The sequence below is a fragment of the Arachis hypogaea genome, chromosome 16 (genome assembly GCF_003086295.3).
Source record: "Arachis hypogaea cultivar Tifrunner chromosome 16, arahy.Tifrunner.gnm2.J5K5, whole genome shotgun sequence".
NCBI lineage: Eukaryota > Viridiplantae > Streptophyta > Magnoliopsida > Fabales > Fabaceae > Arachis > Arachis hypogaea.
Window position 1 is genome coordinate 59,659,206 of NC_092051.1, and position 17,651 is coordinate 59,676,856.

Below are 17,651 nucleotides of genomic sequence, written 5' to 3' on the forward strand. Positions count from 1 at the left end.
CCTTCTTAAAACATTGATGCCCAGCACCTCTTTGGGTTACTAAATGCCTTGTAGTTAGGTTGCTCTTGATAGTGGACTTTCAGCTGATGATCCCGGATTAGTTAACCCAAGTCACCGAGTGTTGAGGCACTCCTAAGAGCTTACTAATCCAAGCAGATCCTAGTACAAAGACATCACAGGCATATATTTCAAAGTTCAAGCTATTGGTGTCCAGCTTTGTTTCTTTTTGTTTTTCTTTTGTTTTGCCACTTTTTGGCTATCTTTTTTTTTTTCTTTCCTTCTTTTTGTTTTTATTTTTAACCAAGGAATTTAATTCAATTGAGATTCATAGACAGTAGGCCACTCTTTACTTAGAAGGAGATATCCTAGCTCTTTATCCACTAAAAGTGAGCTATTATACAATCACACACATACCACCACTTACTTTTATTCCACTTCTATCTAACAGAAACCATTTTACTTCACATTCAAACTGTTCTTTTATTGAATTTTAAAGATGCAGGGGACAACACATGCTTCTTGTCAAGTGAAAGTGAATACACAAGCATACACATAGACTAGTTTTACTTGTTCTAAGGGAAGTTTGAATCTGTTTGAACTAAATGAAAACTTTATCAAGACATCAATCAAAAATATTTCCCAACAGTAAAGGTTAAGTATAGATACAACCTATTGGTTTGCATTTCTTTTGTTCTCCTTTCTGTTGTGCCCCTTTTTGAGTCTTTATGCATGGGACCTTCAATTGGTGGTTAATTCCCACTTAATTCCTTGCTACTTCTTCTGATTCAACAGGTTAACTCTGGGAAAACTTTTGTGTCCTTGCTAAAGGTTAAGATATTGGGACTAAACAAAAATAGTTAAGTTGTTGAATAATCTGTTTGATTGCTTGGAACTAGCAATGTGCAGGAAGTTAGAATGAAGTTTTGGTGGAACACCAAACTTAGCATCTTGCATTCTCCCTTCGATTGTTTTTGGTGTGCAACACCAAACTTAGCTTCTTGCAATACATAGCAGTTATTCAACACTCTTATTGAAAAAGTTATGAAAAGAAAACTACCTCCGGTTGGGTTGCCTCCCAAGAAGCACTCTTTTATTGTCACTAGCTTGACATCTTTCAATTCTTTTTAAGAGGGCTGGAGGTGTTGAACCTCTTTTTCCTTATCCAATTGTCCTCACAAATACAGCTTTGCTCTGTGACCATTTGTTGTGAATTGATTCTTTGTTGCCTCATCTAGCAGTTCAATACTCCCATAGGGAAAAACCTTTGTCACCAAGTATGGGCCAGTCCATTTAGACTTCAGTTTGCCAGGAAAAATTTTAAGCCTCGAATTATACAGGAGCACTTGCTGTCCTGGCTTGAATTCCTTCTTTGTGATCTTCTTGTCATGCCACTTCTTAGCTTTCTCCTTGTATATCTTCGCACTTTCATAAGCCTCTAGTCTAAATTCATCCAACTCATTTAGTTGTAACAACCTTTTTTCTCCTGCAGCTTGGGGATCAAGGTTGAGGAGTTTAGTGGCCCAAAAAGCTCTGTGTTCAAGCTCTACAGGGAGGTGGCAGGATTTGCCATACAATAGCTGAAAGGGTGACTTGCCAATAGGAGTTTTAAAAGCTGTCCTATAAGCCCACAATGCATCCTCTAGCTTTCTAGCCCAATCTTTTCTTGTGATTCCCACTGTTTTCTCTAGGATCTTCTTTAATTCTCTATTTGCAAGTTCAGCTTGGCCATTAGTCTGAGGATGGTAAGGTGTGGCTACTTTGTGAATTACTCCATATTTGTGAAGGAGTTTCTCCATTTGTTTGTTGCAAAAGTGACTACCACTATCACTAATAAGACCTTTGGGCACTCCATACCTAGTGAAGATGTGCTTTTTAAGGAATTAGAGGACGATCTGTGCATCACAGGTGGTTGTGGCTATGGCTTCCACCCACTTTGAGACATACTCCACTGCTACCAGGATGTATCTAAAAGAATAGGAGGGAGGAAAAGGCCCCATGAAATCAATTCCCCATAGATCGAACAATTCTAATTCTAAGATAAAGTTTTGAGGCATCTCATTCCTTCTTGTTAATCCTCCTGCTTTCTGGCATTCATTACATTGGTGTACATATTCTCTGGCATCCTTGAAGATAGTTGGCCAATAGAAGCCACTCTGCAGTATTTTTGCAGCTGTTTTTTCTGGGCCAAAGTGTCCACCATAAGCTGAACCATGACAATGCCACAAGATGTCCCTCACTTCACTTTCAGGAATACACCTTCTGATCACTCCATCAGAGCATCTCTTGAATAAGAAGGGTTCATCCCATGAAAATTTCCTTGCTTCGTTGATCAACTTCTTCACTTGTTGCTTAGAGAATTCTTGCGGTATCTTCCTTCCCACTTTGTAATTTGCTATGTCAGCAAACCAAGGTGCTTGCTGGATTTGCAGAAGGTGCTCATCTGGGAAGCTTTCATTTATGGGCTGGGATGCTTTTTGACTTGTTTCATGTGGTAGCCTTGACAGATGATCAGCGACCTGATTTTCAATGCCCTTCCTATCTCTTATCTCAATGTCAAATTCTTGTAGGAGCAGTATCCACCTGATGAGTCTTGGTTTAGCATCCTGCTTTGACATCAAATACTTAAGTGCAGCATGATCAGTGTAAACCACAACTTTTGATCCTATCAGATATGATCAAAACTTATCAAATGCATAGACTACAGCTAACAACTCTTTTTCTGTTGTAGTGTAATTTCTTTGGGCCTCATTCAACACTTTACTTGCATAATATATGACATGATGCAAATTTCCCTTCTTTTGCCCAAGTACAGCACCAATTGCAATGTCACTTGCATCACACATGAGTTCAAAAGGTAATTCCCAATCTGGAGGTGTGATGATTGGTGCTGTTGTGAGTTTATTTTTTAAAGTTTCAAATGCATGCTGGCAGTTTTCATCAAAAACAAAAGGGTTATCAAGCATTAACAGATTACTTAAAGGTTTGGCTATTTTTGAAAAGTCCTTGATAAACCTTCTGTAAAATCCGGCATGCCCCAAGAAACTTCTAACAGATTTCACATTAATTGGTAGAGGGAGTTTTTCTATAATCTCAACCTTTGCCTTATCAACCTCTATCCCTTTTCTTGAAACTTTATGGCCAAGAACAATCCCTTCGGGTACCATGAAATGGCATTTCTCCCAGTTTAAAACCAAATTAGTTTCTTGGCACCGTTTCAAGACAAGAGTTAAATGGTTTAGGCAAGCATTGAAATTATCACCAAAAACAGAGAAGTCATCCATGAAGACTTCTAAAAATTTTTCGACCATATCAGAAAAAATGGAGAGCATACACCTTTGAAATGTGGCAGGGGCGTTGCAGAGCCCAAAAGGCATCCTCCTATATGCAAAAACTCCAAATGGACATGTAAAGGCAGTTTTCTCTTGGTCCTTGGGGTCCACCACGATTTGATTATACCCAGAATATCCGTCCAAAAAGCAGTAATAGGCATGGCCGGCTAACCTTTCCAGCATCTGATCAATGAATGGGAGAGGAAAATGATCCTTCCTGGTGGCATCATTCAATCTTCTATAGTCTATGCACATCCTCCACCCAGTCACTGTTCTAGTAGGGATCAACTCATTCTTCTCATTAGTGATGACCGTCATCCCTCCCTTCTTTGGCACAACTTGAACCGGACTTACCCATGGGCTGTCAGATATTGGGAAGATTATCCCTGCATTCCACAACTTTATTACTTCCTTCTGGACAACTTCCTTCATTGTAGGATTTAGCCTTCTTTGCGGTTGAACCACTGGTTTGGAATTATCTTCCAAGAGGATCTTATGCATACATACTGCAGGGCTGATTCCCTTCAGGTCATCAATGGTCCATCCTAAAGCATCCTTATGAGCTTTGAGTACGTCAAGAAGTTCTCCTTCTTCCTTCTTTGTCAGGGATGAATTAATGATTACTGGGAAGCTCTCCGATGTGCCAAGGAATGCATATTTGAGATGGGTGGGTAAAGGTTTCAGTTCTTGTTTTTGCACATCTTCATTGCTATCTTGTCTTTCATCTTGCTCAGTGAAGGTCTCAGCCACTTGTTCCTCTGTTGCCCCTTGATTTCCTTCTTGCTCTTGAAAATTTTCTTCCACTGTTTCTTCCACCAAACTGTCTATCATATCCACTCTTACGTAATCCTCTTGCTCAGGAGCGTTTTGCATTGATTTGAACACATTTATGATCATTTGTTCATTATGGACCCTGAAGGTCATTTCTCCTTTTTCTACATCAATGATGGCCCTTGCTGTGTGTAGAAATGGCCTTCCCAGAATGATTGAGTCGTTTCCTTCTTCTTCAGTGTCCAAAATTACAAAGTCTGCTGGGAAAATAAACTCCCCAACCTTCACCAACAGATTCTCCACAATTCCATTGGGTGTCTTGATTGATCTGTCAGCCATGACTAGTGACATCCTGGTGGGTTTAAGTTCTTCTATGGCAAGTTTTCTCATCATTGAGAGAGGCATTAAATTGATGCTGGCACCCAGGTCACAGAGAGCCTTGTTGAGAATTATCTTGCCAATAGTGCATGAGACTACAAAGCTTCCCGGATCCTTAAGTTTTGGTGGAATACCCCGTTGAATCACAGCACTGCATTCCTCGGTGAGTAATATGGTTTCCCTTTCAAGCCAACTTCTTTTCTTGTTGATAAGATCCTTCAGAAATTTGGAATATAGAGGCATTTGCTCAAGTGCTTCATCCAAGGGAATATTGATTTCGAACTTCTTGAAAATCTCAAGGAATTTGTGAAAATGCTGGTCTTTAACCTCTTTGTTGAACCTCTGGGGATATGGTAGTGGAGGTATGATGCTCTTTCCTATTTGTTGCTGCCCCTGAGCTACTTCCTTTGAGCTATGTGGCTGGTTGTCCTTCTCTTTGAGTTTCTCAGTGTCTTTGTTTGGCATCACAACTTGCTCCTTAGCCTTATCTGCCTTTGTTTGCTTCTCATCCTCCGTTGGTTCTTTGATGTTCTCTGCTTGCTTCCTTGTAGTGTCATTGTTGCCTATCAATGTTCTCCCACTCCTTAATTGTATTTCCTTGCATTCTTCCTTGGGATTTGGAATTGTGTCACTGGGCAGTGAGTTTGAAGGTCTCTCAATAGATACTTGCTTGGAGAGTTGCCCCATCTGTCTCTCTAGGCTCTTCAGGGAGGCTTCCTGATTCTTGGCTACCATTTCCTGGTGTTTCAGCATTTTGTCTATCATGGCTTCCAAGTGTGTGATTCTTTGGGCTTCAGGTGATATTTGAGGTGGGTTATGAGATGTGGGTGGTGGATGGTAGGCATTTTGGTTGGTGGGTTGGTTATTAGATTGGTATTGGTTAAGGTTGGGGTAGTTGTTTTGAGGTTTTCTGTAGGGGTTTTGGTTAGCCTGCTGCTGGTTGTGATTTTGGTTGCTTCTTGGGTTGTGTTGGTTTGAGTTCCTCTGCCATGGTTGTTGGTTTTGGGTATGGTTATCTCCCCATCTGAGGTTTGGGTGGTTCTTCCAGGATGGATTGTATGTATCACCATACACTTCATTTGGTCCTTGGTTGTGCATATACTGTATTTGCTCTTGTTGTTGTTCTTCTTGAGTTTCTTCACTCTGTCCCCATGTGGTTGATGATTGGCTAGTGTTGACTGCTGCAACTTGGAGACTATCAATTCTCTTGGCCATTTGCTCGAATTGTTGCTGAATTTGCTGCTGCATCATCTTGTTTTGAGCTAGGATTGAATCCACTCCTTCTAGCTCCATTACTCCTCTCCTTTGTGATGGTTGGCGGCCTCTTTGATGAGCAAAGAAATATTGATTGTTGGACACCATATCAATGAGTTCTTGAGCCTCTTCTGCAGTTTTCATGAGTTGCAAGGAACCTCCAGCTGAATGATCCAAAGCTTCCTGGGATTTCAGTGTTAAGCCTTCACAGAAGTTTTGAAGCTTCTCCCACTCATTAAACATGGCCGGGGGACATTTCCTGATCAGAGCCTTGTACCTCTCCCATGCCTCATAGATGGGTTCGGCCTCCATTTGTGTAAATGTTTGAACCTCAGCCTTTAACCTTATAATCCTCTGAAGTGGATAAAATTTTGCAAGGAACTTAGTTACCAAATCATCCCAGTTGTTGATGCTGTCTCTTGGAAAAGATTCTAACCATTGAGTGGCCTTGTCCCTGAGAGAAAATGCGAATAGCATCAGCTTGTAACTGTCAGGGGGCACTCCATTAGTTTTGACAGTGTTGCATATCCTCAAGAAAGTGGATAAATGTTGGTGTGGGTCCTCAAGTGGTCCTCCACCAAAAGAGCAATTGTTCTGAACCAAAGTGATGAGTTGTGGCTTGAGTTCAAAATTGTTAGCATTGACATTTGGAGCCAAGATGCTGCTCCCACAATGTCTAGGATTTGCAAAGGTGTAGGAAGCCAAAACTCTCCTCTGGGGTGGGTTGCCATTGTTGTTGTCTTCTCCACCTGGTGGATTGGTTAAATGTTCCTCCATCTCTTGGAATTCTTCGTCTGATTCCTCTTCTCCAATAATGTTTTTCCCTCTTTCAGCTCTTCTTAACCTCCTGAGAGTTCTTTCGTCTTGTTCATGAAAATTGGGTATGGTTCTTCTTGTACCTGACATACAAGCAGAACATGAGAAATGCACAAAACTAGTGACACTTCAATTTACTGCCAGATTGAAGTGTTAGTTAGTTTAAGCAAAAAATCAAACAGTTAGTGGGTTAATCAAAATTAAAGAAAAAGTGCTTGATCTAGATCACCACCTCACTTAATCATTGTCAATCTAATCAATCCCCGGCAACGGCGCCAAAAACTTGATGAGATATTTTGGAGGAAAAATAAATTTCTCCCAAAATACCCAAAACTAACCGGCAAGTACACCGGGTCGTATCAAGTAATAAAAACTCACGGGAGTGAGGTCGATCCCACAGGGATTGAAGGATTCAGTAATTTTAGTTTAGTGGTTGATTTAGTCAAGCGAATCAAGATTTGGTGGATGGTTTTGTGACTTGCAGAATTAAATTGCATTGAAGTAAAGATAACAAGAAATAAATTGCTGAAACGTAAAGAACAAGAAATTAAATGGCGGAAGCTTAGAGTGCAAGAAATATAAATTGCGGAATCTTAAAGTGCAAGGAATGTAAATTGCTTGAAATGTAAAGGGGATTGGGATGTGGATTTGCAGAAATTAAACAAGGAGAAATTAAATTGGATCAAACAGAAGAGGGAAAGGAAATTGGGATTGAACCGGATATGAAGCAGAAAAGTAAATGAACATAAAAAACAGTAAACAGAGAAGTGAAATGGGAAATTCAGATCTCAGGACCCAGAGACTAGAAAACCAAGTCTAGATCTCAATGCCTTCCTAGATCCAACAAGAACAATTGCAAGGAAAATGTAAATTGCAAAGAAAAGAGATGAAGAGCAATTAACCGGAATTGAAATTCAATTAACAGTAAAGAAACAGAGAGATCCAAGATTGAGATTGAAACAGAATTTCTTCAATTCTCCAATCCAAGATCCAAGACAAGAGTAAATGAAATTGAAAGCAAAGAAATTAAAGTGCACTCAATATCAAAAGCTCTCCGAAAACTATTATGAAAATTCCAAAAGGAAAGCTCTCCGAAGAACTTGAATTCTATCCTATTTATACACTTTCTTCAAATGATCTTCAAGCCTTGAGTTGGGCCTTTGCTCTTGGTGGAATTGGGTTGAAAGAGGCCTTGGTTGATTGCTCTTGAAGTTTGGAGAAGAACCAAAGTGAACCAATTGAACCGGTTTTGAGGTTAGCAAAAGTTGGACCAAAAGTTGGAGCTAAAGTTAGGGGTCTAACTTTGGCTCCAACTTTTCATAGCAGCCAGCACATTTTGCTGGTATGAACGTTGGTGCCAACGTTAGGGGTCTAACTTTGACCCTAACGTTGGCAATGCCTTGTGTGCTAGTGGCGCCAACGTTAGCCACCAAGTTAGGGGGCTAACGTTGGCGCAAACTTTTGCTCATTCCCCATTGAAATTCATGTGCCAACGTTAGCCTCCAAGTTAGGGGGCTAACGTTGGCGCAAACGTTGGTGCCCAGGGGAGAAACTCATGTTCCAACGTTAGCCTCCAAGTTAGGGGGCTAACGTTGGCGCAAACGTTCGATGGCCAGGGAGGAATTCATGTGCCAACGTTAGCCTCAAAGTTAGGGGGCTAACGTTGGCGCAAACTTTTGGAGCCCAGGGGAGAATTTTCAAGTTCCAACGTTAGCCTCCAAGTTAGGGGGCTAACGTTGGAGCTAACTTTTCAACCAAAAGTTTGTGCAAAAGTTTGATGCTAACTTTAGGTCCAGCTTCTTGCTTCCTGGTTCAATTTCACTTATTCCATTGTCCTCTCTTCACTCCTAGCCATTCCTTCTTGCTTCAACCTTTCTCCAAGCTTTCTTCTCCTATCATTAATCAACCAAACTCATCAAAGCTATGCTCAAAATCATGAGATATTCATCTTTTCATAATATGCAACAAATATAGCATAAAACCTCATGAATTGGCATGAATTCATATAGGGTTGGTTCAATCAAGGGAAACATGAAAATCTACTCAATTAGCTTGCTTGTAGCTCAAGAAAGTGCATAATTCTAATGAAAACAAAAGAAAAAGACTAGCTAAAATAGGCTAGGATGACTTGTCATCAGGTTTGCAGATATTGCAAATTACAAGGCTATAAGGTTCATTCCCAAGGAGTTCACCAGGCAGCAAGCCCAGAAACTCATGAATGATGCAAAGTACTACTTGTGGGATGAACCATATCTCTTCAAGAGATGCTCAGATGGAATAATCCGACGATGTGTGTCTAAAGAAGAGGCACAAAGAATCCTATAGCATTGCCATGGCTCCGACTATGGAGGACATTTTGGAAGTGAGCGGACAACCACCAAGGTTCTCCAAAGTGGTTTCTACTGGCCCAATCTCTTTAAGGACTCAAGAGAGTTCGTTCGTAACTGTGATAGTTGCCAAAGGGCTAGCAATCTCCGTCATGGTCACGGCATGCCTCAGCAAGGAACCCTAGAGATTGAGCTGTTTGATGTATGGGGTATAGATTTCATGGGACCCCTTCCCACCTTCATACTCAAACACCTACATCCTTGTAACAGTAGATTATACGTCCAAATGGGTTGAAGCAATAGCAACACCCACTAACGACACTAGAGTAGTGATGAAGTTCCTCTAAAAGGACATCTTCAGCAGATTTGGTGTCCCTAGGACACTAATTAGTGATGGAGGTACTCATTTCTGCAATAGACAGCTGGATTCTATCTTAAGCCGTTACGTAGTTCGTCATAAAGTAGCAACACCGTATCATCCCAAAACAAATGGGCAAGCTGAAGTCTCAAATAGAGAACTAAAGTGAATCTTAGAGAGGACAGTAAGAACCTCTAGAAAGGATTGGGCTGAAAAGCTTGATGATGCTCTGTGGGTATACAGACAGCTTTCAAAACCTCCATCGAAACTTCACCATATTAACTGGTGTATGAGAAATTATGTCATCTGCCAGTGGAACTAGAATACAAGGCCTATTGGGCTACTAGATTCTTCAATCTTGATGCTAAAGTAGCAGGAGAAAAACGGCTGCTCCAACTAAATGAGTTGGATAAATTCCGCTTAGCTGCATTTGAAAATGCAAAGATCTATAAGGAAAAGGTAAAAAGGTGGCATGACAATAAAATATCTTCTAAAGTCTTTGAACTAGAACAGAAAGTCCTGCTCTTCAACTCAAGACTCAAACTATTCCCTGGGAAACTCAAATCCCGTTGGACATGACCGTTTGTGATTACCAATGTATCACCTTACGGGAACATAGAACTTCAAGGTAAAGAAAACAGGTTCACTGTCAATAGACAGAGGGTTAGGCATTACCTTGAAGGAGATATAGAGCCAGGAGGCTCAACACTGTTACTAAGATAAGTATAGTGAAGTACAGCTAAAGACATTAAAGAAGCGCTTGTTGGAAGGCAACCCAATGATTAGTCATATATTATTAATTTTCTAAATTATTTCTTTTTTTAATTAGTTCTCTTTTTAATTAATTTATGATTATGTTTTAAATAGTTGATTTTAATGTTAGTGATCATGAACAATGCTTAAATAGAGACAGAATGATGCAGAATAGCAAACAGAATACCTTGGAGAAGGGATCTCCCTGGCGTTAAACGCCAGAAAGGGGTGGCAATTGGGCGTTCAAATGCCCACGGAGGCAGCAAGCCTGGCCTGGCGTTAAACGCCAACCAGGGAGCCCTGGCTGGACGTTTAATGGCCAATGGGGAGCACATGCCTGGCGTTAAATGCCAGCCAGGGAGCCCTGGCTGGGCGTTTAACACCCAAGAAGGAGGGGCAACACGGCGTTAAACGCCAGAATGCAGGCTTTCTGCATTCTGGCGTTTAAACGCTAGCAAGACAGCATGGAGGTAATTTCAAAATTCTTATCTTTTCTTTATTCAATCTATCTTTTTCAAATTCAATTTTAAATATTCTTTGATTTTTAAATCAAATCTTGTTCAAATATTTCAATTTCAATTTAATTTCAAATTTAACATAATTTCAACTCTTTTCAAATCTTTTTCAAAATTTCATATCTTTTTCAACCTGTTTTCAAATTCTTTCAAAATCTTTTCTTATCTTTAGTAATTCTTGTTCATATCTTTTATTAAACTTTAAAATCTTTTTTATCTTATCTTTTATATCTTGTTCATATCTTTTTCTTTTCTTTCAAATTTAACAACTTATCTTTTCTATCTTTTTCAAAACTTCTTTATCCTTGTTCAAAGATTATTTTCGAAAAAATCCCTCCTCCCTCCCTATATATATGTGACCGTGCCCCCTCTCCCTCACTCACCACCTCTCATTCGAATTCTATTCACCTCTTCTCTTCTACTTCACTTTTCTTCGTCTTCCTTTCTTATCTTTTGCTCGAGGACAAGCAATTCTTCTAAATTTGGTGTGGAAGGAGCCCTGATCTCTCATAAAAAATTTGAATCCCATGGCTCCAAAAAGTGGCAAGACTGCCCCAAAGAACAAGAAAGAAGATAAGTCAACAGTTATTTTCAAACCTGTTTGATTCTTTACCAAGCAACATGAAAAACATTATCACAAGATAATAAGTAAAAGGCCAGTAATCCCTGAGGTGGTATTCAAATTAGGAGAAGAAGAATACCCAGAGATCCAAGAGCAAATTCGAAGGAGAGGCTGGAAGATTCTAACTGATCCTCAGTTTAAAGCTGGATACAACATGATCCATGAATTCTATGCAAATATGTAGATGATAGATAAGCAAAAGAAAGATGGAACAGTATTCCATACTTTTCGCACTATGGTCAGGGGGAAGATCATGTATTTTCATCTGGATAGGGTGAGAGAGATCTTCAAATTACCCTTGCAAAGGGATGACCCTGAAAAATACAATAGAAGGGTGGTAACCAACCCAAAGCTGGATCAAGTCCTAGAGGACATATGCCTGCCTAGAACTCAATGGATTGAGAGTGCAAAAGGCAAACCAAACCAGCTGAAAAGGGAAAACCTCAAGCCAATTGCTAGAGGATGGCTAGGCTTCAATGGGCGTTCTATACTCCTCACAAGTAACCACTCTGAAGTTACTATTCTAAGAGCTGTGATGATTCACAACATCATAATGGGGAATGAGGTAGAAGTCCACCAAATAATCCCCCGTGAGATCTACAAGTTGGCAAACAGGATGTCTACTAATGCGTTGTTGGCTTATCCAAATCTCATCTTTCGCCTATGCCAAGAGGCTAAGGTTCTAATACATGTGGACAATTTTATTTCTGCGAAAAGCCCAATCACCAAGCAGGTGATGGAGAGTTCCAAGATACAAGAGGATCAACCCAAAAGGAAGGCACCTGAGCCTCCCCAAGAGATCCCTCCAATTGAGTATTGGGACCAGCTGAAGGCGTCTGTGATACACTTGCAAGGAACCTTAGATGAACTCAGAGAGGAGCAGAAATATCAGACTAGCATGATTTGCAAACTGATCAAAGAGCAAGAGAAGCAGGGGCATGAGATGGAAGATTTGAAGCGCCAGAAGCTCTCCCCTGAAGAGCCCAGCGCCCATCAAGCTGAAGGTTGTTGAGTTTCAACCCTGTGATTATTCCTATTCCTGTTTCACGTATTTCCAACCTAATTTAGAACTGCATGATCACTAGTAGTATTTAAGTCTTTATTTTATTTCATGTCTTTTAATTTTTTTAGAATTAAATAAGCATTAGTATTAATTAATTTTTATTTTCCAATTAGCTATAAAGTATTCCTCTTATCATCATTAAACATGAATACAATAGTGGATTTTTTTTTAGAATAATTAAAGATGCATAAATTTTCGAGTTCTACAGTAAAGAATAAGTCAATTATTTTGATGTGGTGGCATTGCTTTAGTTTTCTGAATGTATGAATAATCAGTGCATATTTAAAGTTGGAATTTTAGGATGCTGGCTCTTGAAAGAATGAAGAAAAAGGAAAAGTATTATTGATGTCTGAAAAATCCAAAATTTGATTCTTGAAGCAAGAAAAAGCAGCAAAGAAAAAGAAAGAGCATATTTCAAAAAAAAAATTGGCGAAAAGAAAAGAAAATAGAAAAAGAAAGAAAAAGCCATTAGCTCTTTAAACCAAAAGGCAAGAGCAAAAAGCCAGTAACCTTTTAAACCAAAAGGCAAGGGTAAAAGGATCCAAGACTTTGAGCATCAATGGTTAGGAAGGCCTAAAGCAAACAAAATCCTAGCCTAAGCGGCTCAACCAAGCTGTCCCTAACCATGTGCTTGTGGCGTAAAGGTGTCAAGTGAAAAGCTTGAGACTGAGCGGTTAAAGTCGTGATCCAAAGCAAAAAGAGTGTGCTTAAGAACTCTGGACACCTCTATCTGGGGATTCTAGCAAAACTGAATCACAATCTGAAAAGGTTCACCCAGTTAAAGTGTCTATGGCATTTATGTATTCGGTGGTAATACTGGAAAACAAAGTGCTTAGGGTCATGGCCAAGACTCTAAAAGTTGTGTTCAAGAATAAAAAAGAAATGAACTAGGAGAGTCATTAATATCATTTGGATTCTAAGTTCCTAAAGGCACCAACACTTCTGAGTTTCAATGGATAGTGAGATGCCAAAACTATTCAGAAGCAAAAAGCTACTAATTCCAGCTCATCTAATTGAAATTGAGCTTCATTGGAAACTCTGGGATTTATTGTATCTTACTCTTCTTTTCATCCTATTTTCCTTTTAGTTGCTTGGGGACAAGCAACAGTTTAAGTTTGGAGTTGTGATGAGCGGATATTTTATACGCTTTTTGGCATTGTTTTCATATAGTTTTTAGTATGTTTTTTCAATTTTTACTAAGTTTTCATAGATTTTAGTGTTAAATTCACATTTTTGGATTCTACTTTGAATTTGTGTGTTTTTATGCAATTTCAAATAATTTTTGGCTGAAATTGAGGAGCTAGAGCAAAAGTCTGCTTCAGAGACAGAGAAAGCACTACAGATGCTGTCCGGATCTGACCTCCTTGCACTCGGAAGAGCTTTTCTGGAGCGTTCTCAATGGCTATAGAAAGCTGACTTCCAAAGCTTTCCAGCAATGTATAATAGTCCATACTTTGCTTTAGATCAAAAGGCCCAAAACTGGCGTCCAATGCCAGCCTCTTACCCCCTTCCAGGCGTCCAGCGCCCAAGGAGAAGAGACCAGCGTCCAAACGCCCAAAGAGGACCCCCTAGCTAGCGTTCAATGTCCTAGAGGCCTCATAGCACATGGATCTCATCAAAGCTTAGCCCAAACACTCACCAAGTGGGCCCCAGAAGTGGATCTTACCACTAAAAAGACTGTTTTACCCTTTACTAGTCATTAGTTTAGTATTTAAGGGATTGAATTTATGTTTTTCGAATATCATCTACCATCACTTTACACCATATTTTTGTTCATCATTGTATTTTCTATTAGTATGAGTTTCTAAACCTCCTAGGTTGAGGGGTGGAGCCTTGCTGAGTTATATGAATCAATAAAAAGTATTATTGTTTCTTTCCGATCCATATTTGATTCAATTCTAAGATGTATATTCATTCTTCAATATGGTGAATGGGATGATCTGTGACAATCAGCTCCGTTCATCATACCAAGGCCGCGTGTCTGACAACCACCCGTGTCTTCTTGGGTTCGTGTGAATACGTGGCTAGAAAGCACGAACCGCCAGCTTGATTATACATCTCTCAGACGGCTAATCCACGACTTCGTTGGGGACTTCTCGAGGCACCAGTTTAGCCAATTTACGGGGAGATTAGGGTCTCTGTGGTAGAGTCTAGAACCCGGAGGAACAGCATTCTCTGATTCGGAAGATTCGACCCTATCTATGGCATTTTGTGTAGGATCACTAAGAGAATGAACTGCTAGAGCTTCACCCTTGTTTAGATTGGATGACTGCGGCCATATAGCTTTTGATCTGAAGCAGAGGAGATTAATGACCGCGGCCATACGGCGTTGATCACATACAGCCTGCCATAGAAGAAATCATTCACAAGCAAAGGAGACAGTAGTACCATAGTTAATTCAGAAAGACAAAGCAACTCCAATCCTTAACTATCTTCTTAATACTGATTCCATTCAAATTCACAAAGTATTTTATACACTTTTTATTCCTTTTATGGTTTTAACCAAATTCAAACCAACAACTTCTTGATTTCACCTGACTAAGCCCTGCAAGATAACCATAGTTTGCTTCAAACCACATTCCTCGTGGGATCGACCCTGACTCGCTCAGGTATTACTCAGACGGTCTAGTGCACTTGCTGGTACAACTGTACGATGTGTGGGGATTCGTGCACCACCCGCACATTGGGGAAGATCGAAAAATAAGGCTTTGTCTTGAATCAAGGAAAATGTGATGGAAAAAATAGAGGGTTGGAAGGAGAAACTTCTAAACATGGCAGGAAAGGAAACACTTATTAAAGTTGTGGTTCAGGCCATCCCAGCTTATTCAATGAATATTATTAAGTTTTTGAAGTATTTTTGTAGAAGGCTAAGTTCTAGAGTTGCAAGGTTTTGGTGGGCTGCTTTTGGGAAGGAAAGGGGGATACATTAGAAGATTTGGAGAAAAATCACAAGGAGTAAAAGGGAAGGGGGTCTAGGATTCAAGGATTTTGAAATATGGGCAAGGGTCCTTATTTTCCCAATTGTGACTCTTGGAAAGCAAAAGATCAACAAAAGGCATCCTGGGTTTAGAGGAGTCCGCTACAAAATTGGCTTCTTAGAGTAGGGCAAAATGGTGTATTGGATGTGGAAAGAAAATCTATGTCTAGTGAGATAATTGGACTGCAGGAATGGGAAAAAACTAAGGCCAAGAAGGCACATCAGTTTTGAAGGTGAAAGAATTACTATTGAAGGAGTGGGCTGGAATTATCCTAAAGTGCAATCAATTTTTTCAAAGGACATTGTGAAAGAATTTTACAGACCCAGTAAGTCTCAAAAATAAGAAGGATTCAATTTTTCAGCCTTTAAGGAACGATGGAATATATTCAGTCAAATCAGGTTATCAAGCAGCTAAGATGCTAATAGAAAATCAAAATGTAGAAAATGCAACCACAAGTACTAATGATAGAGAAGTATGGAGGGAGATTTGGAGTATGAAAGTACCACCAAAAGTTAGGATGCTTTTGTGGAGATCTATTCATGACATAATTCCCATGAATGCAAACCTATTCAAGAAAAAGATTATCAAGAATCCTAAGTGTAGGTTGTGCATGAAGGAGGTAGAAACTACAGAGCATGCAATTCTACTCTGTCTATGGATGAGAGTGACATGATTTAGGGCTCAGTGTCAATGCATCCAAACACCCAAATCGGTAAACACATTTGGTATATGGCTGATGGACAACATAAGGAAGATCAAATTGGTGGGTGGAGAAAGTAGAGAGGACATGATAAGCAGAATCGACTGGCTAGCATGGGAGATTTGAAAAGCTAAGAATTGTGAATCCAAAAATAGTGATAACTAAGGCTGCTATTACGGAAAGGGAATTCATAGACTCAACAGAACAACAAGCACCAAAAGCAAAAAAGAGCATAAGACAAAAGAAGCACCTGATAAGATGGAGACCTCCTCCGAACAATTGATTGAAAATGAATGTTGACGCGGCGTTCAAAAACAAAGAAGGGGCTGCTGCAATGGTAACTAGAGACAACACAGGAAAGCTATTGTTAGAAAATGCTGTAAAATTCATAGCAGTTTCAAGTCAAGCAGCAGAAGCATATGCCATCGAACAAACATTAATCACAACCAAAAATTTGGGGATGGAAAATGTCTTGGTGGAATTAGACTCTCTGCCTCTCTTACAGGCGATTAAGTCCAAAAGTTCTATTGGTGAAGTGGATGCAATACAACAAGATATTTGGCATTTACTAGATAGTGTTCCTGGTAGCAGTCTGATGTGGTTGCCGAGAGAAGGAAATGTTCTGGCTCATAAGGTGCCGAGACTGAAGATGGCAGATGATCTTCACTAGAATTGGTGAACACACCCTCCAAGAAGCATTGAGACAATCATCAAAAAGGAAGCTAGGTGGGTGCGGAAAGTGTAACGATCGTAGATCATACTAGGAGTGGGTTACAAACAGAAGCGAAACAGTAAGTCATTGCAGTTTGAAGTGGTATCCCATCTAGCCAGATCACTTGTGATCTGAGATAGAGTCCGTGTTTCAACCTGAATCGTATAGTTTCTAGGTTTTGGTCACAACCGGCCTTTGTCGTATGACCTTTGTTGATTGGTTGAAGGCGAAACTGGAGAAGAATCTCGGTTCTACTAAAGGTGTTGTAGTCTTTTCATCAGGCAAAGAAATATATTTATTTGATATTGGCGAGAGAAGCAACTTTCAGTGGGATAGAACGCGACAATTCTTATCGGCGCATCTTATACGTCCACGACATTCCCAATAGCGAGGAAGAAGGCAATCACATATCTCCCGAGCAACTAATTCGATGATAATGGAGGTAAGGAAACAACAACCTCTGATCTTGCGGATGCCCGTAAAGGTTTTGAAGGAGCTGAACCATATGCCAATCGTGCAATCGGATGAATTAATCTTGATTCTGACAAGGCGAGAAGGAGCATCTTCTTCGAAAGAGTTGGTATGTTTTTGAAGGTCCGCCGAGGATAAAGAGTGCAAGCTTGATATGTCGCAATGTAGCAGAGGCTGAATTGCAGATAGATGAATGAGGTTGGTATGATGTGCTGTTCTTTGGTTTGGGTCTCATTTGGTCTTAATCCCTGACCAAACAAAAAATTTTAACAAAAGCGATTATTTATATCAGTGACATTAAATGATCAATAGTTTTAATCAACGTAAAAAAAATTAATCAAGCATGTTCATACGCAATCTTAAAATCACACTTATCTATCTTGACCGTCATAAGTTAATTAAGTTGAATATAAGAGAAATACGAGTAATTAATGTGTTATAAATTATCTGATTGTGACAATGTATGCTACGATTATTTCAACTCATATATGCAAATTAATTACGTATGCTGAAAGTCACTGTTGGATGTGATATATAGCACCGAGATAGTGGAAGGAAGAAATGATTTTTATGCACATGGAAATATGATGACATGCAATGAATG

At 39.7% G+C, this 17,651-nt stretch overlaps 1 protein-coding gene across 17 annotated transcripts in view; it reads right to left on the bottom strand.

The window, feature by feature from the left end:
• The window catches only part of LOC112754290 (uncharacterized), a 33,899-nt gene extending 16,594 nt beyond the window's left edge, over positions 1–17,305 (bottom strand). Inside the window, exons 1-3 of one of the 17 annotated variants that reach the window (XR_011874291.1) lie at positions 16,312–17,305; positions 16,115–16,205; positions 6,501–6,631 (exon numbers count right to left, since the gene is read on the bottom strand). Coding sequence is in view for 2 of the 17 variants with exons in the window: in XM_072220822.1 (XP_072076923.1) it covers positions 2,676–6,509 (3,834 nt within the window). In the remaining 15 variants the exon portion in view is untranslated. Of the gene's footprint in view, positions 1–1,714; positions 6,632–7,431; positions 8,441–10,913; positions 11,051–13,889; positions 14,531–16,114 lie in introns of those variants that run through there. The other 16 variants (XR_011874295.1, XR_011874303.1, XR_011874304.1 and 13 more) reach the window with 16 other exon arrangements.
• Between the last annotated feature and the right edge of the window lie 346 nt (positions 17,306–17,651).